Source organism: Pinus tabuliformis, chromosome X, assembly GCF_031772625.1.
Source record: "Pinus tabuliformis cultivar Carrire ecotype Pingquan chromosome X, CPIR1, whole genome shotgun sequence".
Lineage (NCBI taxonomy): Eukaryota > Viridiplantae > Streptophyta > Pinopsida > Pinales > Pinaceae > Pinus > Pinus tabuliformis.
The window spans coordinates 119,014,226-119,027,705 of NC_142308.1; the positions used below are offsets into that span (position 1 = coordinate 119,014,226).

At 36.8% G+C, this 13,480-nt stretch overlaps 1 protein-coding gene across 1 annotated transcript; it reads left to right on the forward strand.

Annotated features, from left to right (window-relative positions):
* The first annotated feature begins 637 nt into the window (after window positions 1-637).
* On the forward strand, window positions 638-2,368 carry LOC149138720 (hydroxycinnamoyltransferase-like). Its single transcript, XM_089450474.1, has 2 exons — window positions 638-1,087; window positions 1,361-2,368. Exons 1-2 carry the CDS (start codon window positions 638-640, stop codon window positions 2,366-2,368), a joined length of 1,458 nt encoding a protein of 485 aa, XP_089306600.1.
* Window positions 2,369-13,480: the final 11,112 nt, after the last annotated feature.

Sequence of the window (13,480 nt, forward strand, 5' to 3'; positions counted from 1 at the left end):
AGGTCGACCAAAATCTTTAATGTGATTTCTTCTGAAAAAAACATTTTATAAATTATAATATGGATCACAGAAACTTGAATTGGAATAACACAACACCTAATTAAAATTCAAAAAAATATGACCACACCAAATTACAAATACACATAAAAGTTAAAACGAATTTGAGCATAACCAATTACAGATATACCCTGCCAGAGCCATAGCCATATGATGACGTCCTCATTCCATTAGGGTTGAAGAACGATTTCAGAATTTAATAACGGAAATATCACACAGCGTGAGCATAGAAGAACCCACCTTTACTTTCTTGTTTCCGTTCCTCTGTCCAGTGATCGATTCCCGTTGAACTAATCGCATTCATTATACATTTTTTTATTACTAGCTCGAATGCTTTCTGTCTCTGGGGACTTTTGTAAATATCAGCATTTATGCTTGTATTGCCCAACCTTACATTAATTTATTTGTATTCTCTGGAAGAAAAGCTTGGACAATAACAATGGTTGCCTCTGGTTGAAACCGTGTATAAGCTCTGACTCTTACTCTACTGTTATATTACTAAGTTGAGACATCCTTGGACTTCGATACTTGCCTGCGGTTTTCATATAATCCTCAGCTGTTTTCTGAGGAACCCGGGACAATGGCGGGAGAGCAAGAGAATGTAAAACTGTTGAGGCTTTCATCCGTGGTACCGGTCATTCCTACATTAAAGCATCGCATATTCCTCTCCAGCCTTGATGTGTTTTTTATTTCTATTAAGAATCAGAGGGTTATGTTCTATAAAATAGACGAGCAGGAGATGGATTTTTGTACCATAGCTGAGAAACTTAATAGGAGCCTGTCGTTAGTACTGGTGGATTTTTATCCATTCGCTGGTCGACTGGACATTAAGGGAGAAGAATCTGGTCGGCCGGAAATTGACTGCAACGATGGTGGAGTGGAATTTGTGGAAGCATCCATCGGTATGGCATTTGAGGAGTTGGAAAAAGAGAAGTTTCGGCACAAAAGTTTATTCAAGGAACTTGTCCGGAGCCATGATCGTGATACGTCGGAGAATGGAACTTATGACGGGCCGCTTCTCTCAATTCAGGTATGGAAAATTCAGGTGGAACAGAGATTTCTCTGGAATTAGCATTATTGAATGTTCATTATATGTCTTTGAACCAAAAGGAGAATGAAAAGTTCATTAGAAAGAAATTCAAATCTGGCATACCTGTAGGAAGTCTACAAATTTTTGAAGGTTCAGGGTAAATGTATTATAGCCTTTTTACCAGATTTGAGAAGAAAAAAATAAATTGGGGATATCTGCCAATTCGTTTTCAAATGATGAAAGTTATGATAGATTTCTGGTGTTGCAGAGCAGGTCACAGCTTTTCTGGGAGGGGGAATCTGTATCGGAACCAATTTTCATCATTCTATTGCAGACGGGAGTTCCTTTTGGCATTTCATGAAGTGCTGGGCGGAATGTAGCAGAGGGCTTCCAGTTTCCAATAAGCCTGAGCACATGCGAGAAATCTTCAAACGTAACGAGAATCTTTGTGCTATGCCCAACGTTTCTTGGAGAGCTGAAGAAGTTGTGACTGATTGTATCAAGGAAGCGCAGATTTTCAAGTTTGTGCGAGACGATTCACTGCCCGTGAATCATTCAGAAATCAATGTGAGCATTGATGATGCCACGATGGAGAACATAAATAAGAGCAGTGCTCAGATAATCAAATCCATGAAAGATGAAACAGATGTCGAATTGTATACTTTTCGATTCAACGAAGAAATGGTTCGAAAGTTGAAAGAAAGAGTGCGGGCTTCAAGTTCCTTTGTGGCAGTCATTGCGCATTTTTGGAGATGCTTGACCAAAGCTCGAGAGGTCCCACACAATGAGCCCGTTGATATTTCAGTTGCTGCTGACATGAGAGGCAGAGTAAGACCGCCCTTACCCCCAACGTATTTTGGGAATTGTGTATGCGTGGGCTTGGCTCGGACTAGTGCCAAGCAGGTATTGGAGCAAGATGTCTGTTTCGCTGCTTCTCTCATTCAAGAACTGATAAATTCCTGCACCATGGAGATGCAGCTAAATAATCTGTCAGACTGGGTTTACTCTAATCAATCTGCTGTTATTTCAAATCTTGTTGAAACACTTGGAGTTTGCCGTTACAATGCTGGTGTAGCGGGCTCTCCGAAATTCGGCGTCTACGAAATAGAGCATGGGTGGGGGAAGCCGTTGAATGTGCAGCATCCATACCTTAGAATAGGAATCATATCGTTGATCCGCGGGAAAGATGAAAATGGAGGAAGGAGTATTGATGTGTCCACTTGCCTTCCTCGCCTTCAGATGGATGCCCTAAAACGTATCGTCATGATCGTCCCTCCCTGATTGAATTTGCTTCCTTGGCTTCTCTGTTCCGTTCAGTATGCATCCCCAATTCTGTGGAATCGTCCGAATATTTAAATTTTGATTTCTGTAACAGATATTAAAAATTGATTGTTTTGAGGATTTCACTGATAATTTGTCATCTTAACTCTCAGGCCAGATTTGTTATTTTGTTCTTTCCTATAATAAAGCTCTGGCAAACAAGCTCTGGAGTTTGCCATCTACGCAAAGAATTGTAAACTAATATGGTTTTGTTATACATTGGAAAGACTCCACAGAAAAGTTGGAATTAGGTTTCAGCATCTTGTCTTTCGATCATTGGGTTGAGTTGTTTTGGCATATTTTACTGGTTTCCTGGAAGAGGAAGAGGAAGAGGAAGTTATCCAACTTGTGGAAGCTTTAGGTAGTTGAAACATAATTAAATTAGTATTTGCATCAGATGTTGTAAAGAAAATGCCATAAGGTAATAGTAAAAGAATTAGTAGCTTGAATTGTCTTGTAAAATGGATGCAATCTCTACACTTCATTATAATGTTTCAAAATTATATATTTACAATGTCCAAGATCATTCAATCAACATTTAATAATAAAGGAACTAGTAGCTTGAATTGTCTTGTAAAAGCGATGCAATCTCTACACATCATTATAAATGTTTCAAAATTATATATTTATAATGTCCAAAATCATTCAATCAACATTTAATAATAAAGGAACTAGTAGCATGAATTGTCTTGTAAAATTGATGCAATCTCTACACATCATTATAATGTTTCAAAATTATATATTTACAATGTCTAAGATCATTCAATCAACATTTATTACCACAAGAGAGAACAATATTGGGGTTTTCTTTCTTGCTCAAGTCTGCCCCACCCGAATGGCATGTCAAAAAGGAGTAAGGAACAGTGTAAGTCCTATGCAACTATGGTAGAATAGAAACACATCAGGCCTAGCACCTGAGCAGAAGAAAGTTCGTGTTATGTGGTGAAACCTCGACCCTAAGGCGTGTTTATCGAATAACTTCTAAAAATGAAGAAAATAACTGAGGCATGTTTATCAAATAACTTCTAAAAAGGAAGAAAATAAATATTGCATCAAACTACACTCGCATACGTTTTGCCCTAAATTCCTTAGAGGGTGATCATATATTTGTGATATGATTACATTTCTGATAAGTTTGTACATCATTTTCAAGAAAATGAAATATTGAGAGAATTCATATTGTTTTGTCATTCTAACATAGCTCTATTTATAGATCCCCACCTAACCCCCTATTTTCCCCACAATCATCACATTCTTTTCATTAAGTATTTGTGAGTGCTTTTGGGTGTGAGCACAGTAAAAGTGTTTAAGAACATATAAAGGAAAAAAAAAAAAAAAACCAATTGGAAAAACAACAATTGAATGCTATAGTATTTACGCAATATAACCATTGATTGAGGTGCAACAGGTTGCTGGACACCCCACCATACTCAAATCCCATAATCTTAGAGGATATTGATCCCTCCTCAGAGCGGATCATAGAAAGTCAGCGATGCAACATTGGTAGAGAATGACTCCAGCTGGATGGATTTGCATTTAGTTTTACATTTTTGTTTAATCTTTTCATGTTGTTCTTAACCCCAGCTTGAGCTTTGATCATTGTCATTTTCTGCGACAACCATGTCATTACATAATTAGATAACGAAGGAAACTTTTAAAAATAAGCTACACAAATTAGAGACACAAATTAATAACAAATACCCAAAAGAACAAAAAGCAACCATTCAGTAGAATATAACTGCGCAATATTGTAAATGACCTAGAACTTTTCCTGTATTTTGATTATATGTGAGAATGTTGTAAATGAGCTAGAATTTTCCTATATTTTGAATATAGGTGAGAGCAAAGAATCCTTTCGATTTGACTTAAACTAACAGTGTTTTGAAGCTATTAAGAATAAAAAAATCACAAACCTGTATCAATTACATCATCAACATGTCAGTGAGTTAATTTCAACTGCAATTGTCTCATGGATTGAGGATTCATCAATGAGATAAATTTGATTTACTTCTACAATTTAAAATAGATTTCATTGTTTCTAATTTCTAAACCCAAATGTTGTAAGAATTATTGATTTCAAGACTAAACAGCATCCATAAATGGAGGGTCAATGCATGAAAGAAAATGCTGAAAAAGATTTAGAATGCCAACGTTGAAACATAATCCTTGATTTAAATGGACCATGAAAAAATAACTAGCAAGTATAACCATGAAAAGTTTTAACTCACGACCCCGATAGTCTTTAAGACATAAACCAAGAATTAGTACCTTAATAGCTTCTCACATCATATTGATCAGCAATTTCACATGAAAACTCTTAAGATACACCCCTGTGTTGAAATGTGGCAACAAGAATATTCCAATTTAATTTGTCCTTGAATTAAATTGTGAATTAAAATCGAATTTAGTCTTAACAGTTACTTGGAAATAATTGATTAATTCATTTTGAATTAATTAGTTGGAGAAATTCAAGTTAGAAAACTTTCTGAAGTCATGCAAGAGTTATCCCTTAAATTAAGGAGATAAGATTGAGTTATATTTGAGTTGTAATTAGTTAACTCAGTTTACTGAGATAAGTCTAGTTAAATTAGTTCCAAACTGTTCGAGGAACTAATTGTGAGTTATCAGTCAGTTGATGCATGCATGCACTCAACTAGTGTACTCTAGTTAACTAAAGATTCCCTCATCAGAAACTCATGCATGTCTATTCTGAGAAAGACCCAGTTGAGATTAAAGTCAAGGACAAAGTACTATCAGTTGCATGTGTTTTCTTATAAAGAAAACTCATGCATGCAGCAAGGAATCATTCCTTGAGGATTGTGCAGTTCTGACAGTGTGTGAGAGCAGTGTTCCACTTGGTCGAAGGAGAATCATCCCAGAAGAATAGCGCAAGGAAGTAGGAGCTTGGAGGGTAGAGAGGAAGGCTGGTGAGAAGCCTAGATTGCCTGTGAGCATCTGTGAGGATTGTACTGAGAGCTGGCTAGCTATGAGAGCTAAGGATTTGTATAATTTCTATGTATTTCCACCTTGTATGATAATACAAATAGTGTGGTTTTTAGCTGAGGCTTTCCCCGAAGTATTTTCATGTGTATTGTGTATTGATTCTTCTTCTTCTGGTTATATTGTTTAGCGTGATCTTTAAGCTTCCACAAATAGAAAGTAGAAGTAGGTTACAGTATTTTGCTTTGATTTACATTGCATTATCGGGTTAACCTACAGTGAGATTTTCTACATGGTAGCAGAGAGCTAGATTTATAGGAAATTTCTACACCCTGTTGTGGTCTTTTGCTATTTCCAGGTTTCCTGCAATTTCTTTTTATAATAAAAGACAAGACAATTGCTTAAAAAATAAAAACGGAATCATTACATAAATAAGCCAAAAATAAGGAGTCTATTAATGAAGTCCTCATGTCCAAAATGCTGGCAGAAACTGAATTAGAAAGTGGATCATCAATGGAATACAAATGGAAGTTTAAGGCAGTTTTGTTTTTCAATAATTTTAGTACCTACACGTTTTGGCATCTGATGCAGAGTGCTTAAGTTTGTACCAGAAAATAGAGAATTTAGGAAACAAAAATTGATGCCAAAGTTAAAGGAATGGAAAGGGTACCAGATCTACCAAAAGTAAGTCAAACTTTACAGGCCTTACAAGTAAAGGTACGAGCTGGCTTTTCTAGTTACTACAAAAGTTCAATATATATGGATTTCAAGCTCTAAGTAAGGTATACAATTTAAAAGAAAACTCATGGTTTTGATCATTGCTTATCTGTTTTTACATCTGTTTTGTTATATCAGTCCTCTGAGAATGATTTGGAAGACAAGAAGATATTCAAGGGTCAACCCACCAACCTCTTTAAATGGGCACTAAACCAACTACAAACCAAATTATCTATATTTTGATGAAATGCACACCCACCATATCTATATTTTGATGAAATGCACACCCACCACTGGCCACTTCCCCTCCTTCTGAGGATGGTAACCAAGGTTAGCTAGCCAGTTGCAATTTTAGCAAACTAATCCAACAGAGACATCGAATGACACCCATGGCATTCACAAAGGCAACCAACCTAGAGACTTGACTCTGCAACCTCACACTTGCAATTCATAGCACTTTAACCACATGAACTAACTCATCAGGTCACAATCACCTATAACTGTTATTATCCTCTTTCGTATTCTTTGTAATATTATGCTTATGCTACAAATATATCTGCAATGATTGCTAATTTCAAGTGCACTTTGTCTCTGTGTACTTATGGTCAAGAATTTATCTTCTCCCCTTACATTCATGCATTGCACTTTCTTGGTGCAAATTCCTCATCATGAAATTGTTCATGGAACACCTCCACGGATTCATAGAACAGCCCCATTGAAAATTTTACGCCAAAAAGAAATTTGATTTATTGGATACATGGATGCATCGAAGTTTGATAGCTGAAAAATTCAAATCAACTAGGAAAGTTAATAGCAGATATCTTAAATCATAACATCTCAATACAAAGAAGCTGACTCACACTATTATTATGTTCCAACAAACATGCTTGGTTTGAGCAAAACTACTTCTGCAGCTCAGAATGTTGTAGTGTCTTAGCAGTCTATTAGCTTCTCTCAACCCACTCAAATAGGCACCATGAGTTGTTGAATAATAGCGCCTATCGGTAGCCTCACCTACAAACAAAATTTGTAGAGGCTTGCTACTAGTTTGATCCTCTGCATATGGAAGTGGCTCAGCTAATATATCAATATCATTCCCTGTTGAGCCCATAGGAACATAGGTATAAGACCCCCAAAGCAGAGGATTCTTGCCCCAGTCACTCCTCAGAATGTCGTCTATCACAGAACTCTTATCTCCCTCACCAATGTTGTGGCTTCCCTTCTTCAGGTCCCTTTCGAATGCAGATAAGGTATCAAGGAACCCCTCAATGACCTCGTGGTCCGATAAGGACTCCATTGTAATTGCTTCCTTTCCCACAAACCACACCAAAACAACTTTGGATTGCTTGTGGATTCACACTACTGCGTAGGTTTTCCTCATCCACCATGGAATCAAATCATCACCACCATCACCATGTTTCGGCCTTGCAAAGACCAACTTGACATTGGGGATCTCTGAAACATCAAGGCCCATATGCAGCAACACCTTATCCACAATGTCGAAGCCAAGTCTGTTGATTGCACTCACTTTGCGGGGTGGCAAGGGTGGCTGGAAGCCATGAAATACAGGAACCCATGGATTCTGATCCTTGCTACTATCTGCATCATTCTTATTGCATTTTTTGATGATAGACTTCAATACATCCAATGAAATAGTGAGGATAACATGATCGGCCTCAACATCGACATCAGGCCCCCACCTTCAAACTTTCATGCAATCCAGTTAACAGTCAGAAACTTTTGGGAGAGTGATATCTAAGAAAATAAACACAAAAAAATATGAGCACTGAAATTTGCAAAGAATGGAAAATAATATTGATATATCTTAAAAACATACCAATTAAAAAAGACACTTACATGTTTCTACCAAAAAGAGGAACGAAGAACCTAAACTACAGAAGTAGACCCAATAAGACATCAGATTTACTACAATAGAACATGTGAGAATCATGTATGAGGCATAGAATACACTACACATTGACAAGATGATAATTCTATTATTTTCTAGTTATGCATTTACTAAAATATGTGAAAATCATGAATACCCTCACTGTATAATAGAAGCTCAACAACCTTCTTTATCTTCCACAGATACTCACCATATCCCAGCTATTAATCTTAACTCCAGCTTGAGCTTTGATCATTGTCATTTCATATGACAACCATGTCATTACATAATCAGATAACGAAGGAAACTCTTAAAAATAAGCTACACAAATTAGAGATGCAAATTAATAAAAAATACCCAAAATAACAAGAAGCAACCATTCAGCAGAATATAATTGTGCAATGTTGTAAATGACCTAGAACTTTTCCTTTATTTTGATTATATGTGAGAATGTTGTAAATGAGCTAGAATTTTCCTATATTTTGGTTATAGGTGAGAGCAAAGAATGCTTTCGATCTGACTTAAACTAACAGCTTAATGAAGCTATCAAGAATAAAAAATCACAAACCTGTATCAATTACATCATCAACATGTCAGTGAGTTAATTTCAACTACAGTGGTCTCATGGATTGAAAATTCATCAATGAGATAAAATTGATTTACTTCTACAATTTAAAATAGATTTCATTGTTTCTAATTTCTAAACCCAAATGTTCTAAGAATTATTGATTTCAAGACTAAACAGCGTCCAGAAATGGAGGTTCAATGCACGAAAGAAAATGTTGAAAAATATTTATAATGCCAACGCTAAAACATAATCCTTGATTTAAATGGACCATGAAAAATTAACTAGCAAGTATAACCGTGAAAAGTTTTAGCTTCTGCACAATTCAGGTTGAACTCACAACCCCGACAGTATTTAAGACCTAAACCAATAATTAGTACCTTACGAGCTTCTCACATCATATTGATCAGCAGTTTCACATGAAAAATCTTAAGATACACCCCTGTTGTGGTCTTTTCCTATTTCCAGGTTTCCTTCAATTTCTTTTTATAATAAAATACAAGACGATTGCTTAAAAAATAAAAACGGAATCATTATATAAATAAGCAAAAAAAAAGGAGTCTATTTATAAAGTCCTCATTTCCAAAATGCTAGCGAAATCTGAATTAGAAAGTGGATCATCAATGGAATATAGATGGAAGTTTAAGGCAGTTTTGTTTTTCAATAATTTTAGTACCTACACATTTTGGAATCTGATGTAGAGTGCTTAAGTTTGTACCAGAAAATAGAGAATTTAGGAAACAAAAATCGATGCCAAAGTTAAAGGAATGGAAAGGGTACCAGATCTACCAAAAGTAAGTCAAAATTTACAGGCCTTAGAAGTAAAGGTACGAGTTGGCTTTTCTAGTTACTACAAAAGTTCGATATATCTGGATTTCAAGCTCTGAGTAAGGTATACAATTTAATAGAAAACTCATGGTTTTGATCTTTGCTTATCTGTTTTTACATCTGTTTTGTTATAGAAGTCCTCTGAGAATGATTTGGAAGACAAGAAGATATTCAAGGGTCAACCCACCAACCTCTTTAAATGGGCACTGAACCAACGAAAAACCACATTATCTATATTTTGATGAAATGCGCACCCACCACTGGCCACTTTCCTTCATTCTGAGGATGGTAACCAAGGTTAGCGAGCTGCGATTTTGGAAAACTAATCCAACAGAGACATCGAATGACACCCATGACATTCATAAAGGCAGACAGCCTAGAGACTTGACTCTGCAACCTCACACTTGCAATTCATAGCACTTTAACCACATGAACTAACTCATCAGGTCACAATCACCTATAGTTATTATTATCCTCTTTCGTATTCTTTGTAATATTATTCTTATGCTACAAATATATCTGCAATGATTGCTAATTTCAAGTGCACTTTGTCTCTGTGTACTTATGGTCAAGAATTTATCTTCTCCCCTTACATTCATGCATTTCACTATCTTGGTGCAAATTCCTCATCATGAAATTGTTCATGGAACACTCCACGGATTCATAGAACATCCCCACTAAAAATTTTAGACCAAAAAGAAATCTGATCTATTGGATACATGGATGCATCGAAGTTCGATAGCTAAAAAATTCAAATCAACTAGGAAAGTTAATAGCAGAGATCTTAAATCATAACATCTCAATACAGAGAAGTTGACTCACACTATTATTATGTTCCAACAACCAAGCTTGGTTTGAGCGAAACTACTTCAGTAGCCCAGAATGTTGTAGTGTCTTAGCAGTCTATTGGCTTCTCTCAACCCACTCAAATAGGCACCATGAGTTGTTGAATAATAGTGCCTATCAGTGGCCTCACCTGCAAACAGAATTTACAAAGGCTTGTTGCTAATTTGATCCTCTGCATATGGCAATGTCTCAGCCAATATATCAATGTCATCCCCTGTTGAGCCCATAGGAAAATAGGTATAAGACCCCAAAAACAGAGGATTCCTGCCCCAATTACTCCTCAGAATGTCGTCTATCACAAAACTCTTATCTCCCTCACCAACGTTGTTGCTTCCCTTCTTCAGATCCCTTCCGAATGCAGATAAGGTATCAAGGAACCCCTCAATGACCTCTTGGTCCGATAAGGACTTCATTGTAATTGCTTCCTTTCCCACAAACCACGCAAAAACAACTTTGAATTGCTTGTGGATTCTCACTACTGCGTAGGTTTTCCTCATCCACCACGGAATCAAATCATCAGCACCATCACCATGTTTCGGCCCTGCAAAGACCAAATTGACATTGGGGGTCTTTGAAACATCAAGGTCCATATCCAGCAACACCTTATCCACAACGTCGAAGCCAATTCTGTTGATTGCATTCACTTTGCGGGGTGGTAGGGGTGGTCGGAAGCCATGAAATATAGGGACCCATGGATTTTGATCCTTGCTACTATCTACATCATTCTTATTGTAGTTTTTGAAGACAGACTTCAATACACCTAATGAAACAGTGAGGATAACATGATCGGCCTTAACATCAACATCAGGCCCCCAACTTCAAACTTTCATGCAATCCAGTTAACAGTCAGAAACTTTTGGGAGAGCGGTATGTGAGAAAATAAGCACAAAAACAAATATAAGCACTGAAATTTGCAAATAATGGAAAATAATATTGATCTATCTTAAAAACCTGCCAATTAAAAAATACAATTACATGTTTCTGCCAAACAAAGGAACGAAGAACCTAACCTACAGAAGTAGACCTAGTAAGACATCAGATTTAGTGCAACAGAACATGTCAGAATCATGTATGAGGCATAGAATACACCAAACATTGACAGGACGCTAATTCTATTATTTTCTAGTTAAGCATTTACTAAAATATGTGAAAATCATGAATACCCTCATTGTATAATAGAAGCTCAACAACCTTCTTTATCTTCCACAAATACTCAGCATATCCCAGCTGCTAATCTTAACTCCAGCTTGAGCTTTGATCATTGTCAATTCTTGCGACAACCACGTCATTACATAATCAGATAACGAAGGAAACTTTTAAAAATAAGCTACACAAATTAGAGATGCAAATTAATAACAAATACCCAAAAGAACAAGAAGCAACCACATTCAGTAGAATATAACTGTGCAATGTTGTAAATGACCTAGAAATTTTCTTGTATTTTGATTATATGTGAGAGTGTTGTAAATGAGCTAGCATTTTCCTATATTTTGGTTATAGGTGAGAGCAAAGAATCCTTTCAATCTTACTTAAACTAACAGCTTGATGAAGCTATCAAGAAAAAAATCACAAACCTATATCAATTACATCATCAACATGTCAATGAGTTAATTTCAATTGTATTTGTATCATGGATTGAGAATTCATCAATGAGATAAAATTGATTTACTTCTACAATTTAAAATAGATTTCATTGTTTCTAATTTATAAACCCAAATGTTGTAAGAAGTATTGATTTCAAGACTAAACAGCATCTAGAAATGGAGGTTCAATGCACAAAAGAAAATGTTGAAGAAGATTTAGAATGCTAACGCTAAAACATAATCCTTGAACTAAATGGACCATGAAAAAATAACTAGCAAGTATAACCGTGAAATTTTTTAGCTTCTACACAATTCAGGTTGAAATCACAACCCCGACAGTATTTAAGACCTAAACCAAGAATTAGTACCTTACCAACTTCTCACATCATATTGATCAACAGTGTCACATGGAAATTTTTAAGATACACCCCTGTTGTGTGTAGGAATTTACAGGGTAAGTTCCTCAGAAAGAACACCAAAAGGACACCGCTCACAACCAGATCTCAAATCAATACACCAGTATTTTTGACGTGGTTAAAACCCTCAAAGTGCAAGGAAGGAAACAGTCCACGGCCTGTCCCAACGTGGGTACTACAGGCAATTTATTAATCAAAGAATGAAAATTTACATAAGCTTCTCTCATGCACGGATTACCCGAACAATGACCCTCCATGCGCTTTAAATAGAACTCATGGACCAATCGGGTGTCAAGCCACGGATCAAGTGTCGGTAATACCGAGGTGAGAGTGAACCGTCGGATCACTACATATCGTGACCGTCGGATTGTAAGTTACAAAATGTACAACGGTAAAGAAACACACTTTACCTAACTCTAACCTAACTCTATACTAGACCAAGTTGAACTTAACTATATCCTATGTGTCGGAATATCCTAACATCCCCCCTTAAGAACAACTTGGGATAGGATTGAAGGATTTACAAATATGACACAATAGGAGAAGGAAGGAGGCACTAGAGCCTAACCCCCCTTAGTGACAACTTCCTGAACTCCAAGCATATATCGAAGTTTAGTGAACTTCGCCTCTGTGAGAGCCTTTGTGAAGATGTCTGCAACCTGATCATCTGTTGGACAATATTGCACTTCAAGAACATGGTCATGAATGAGCTTTCTGATGAAGTGCATGTGTAGTTCAATGTGTTTGCTGCGCTGATGCTGGACTGGATCTTTGCATAGCTGAATGGCACTTTGATTATCACACCAAAGTGTGGTTGGATGTTGCTGCTCAAAGCCAAACTCTGATAGGATCTGACGAAGCCACAAGGCTTCCTTACTAGCTTCCACGGCACCACGATACTCTGCTTCTGCTGACAAAAGAGAAATGGCAGCCTGTTTCTTACAAGCCCATGTAATAGGTCCTGAACCAAGAGTGAAGACATAACCGGCAGTAGACTTCCGATCATCAGGGTCACCAGCCCAATCAGAATCAGTGAAACCAACTAACAGAGGAGCTGCTTTGGCACTGTAATGAATCCAAAACTGTACTGTACCTCAACATAACGAAGTATTCTTTTAGCTGCTTTCCAATGACTTTCACGGGGGTTTTGCATAAAACGAGCAACAAGGCCAACAGCAAAGGAAAGATCAGGACGAGTATGGGTTAAATACAAGAGTTTTCCGACAAGTTGACGGTATAAGGTAGCATCAACTTCAGGAGAAGTACAAGAGACTGAAAGTTTGACTCCAG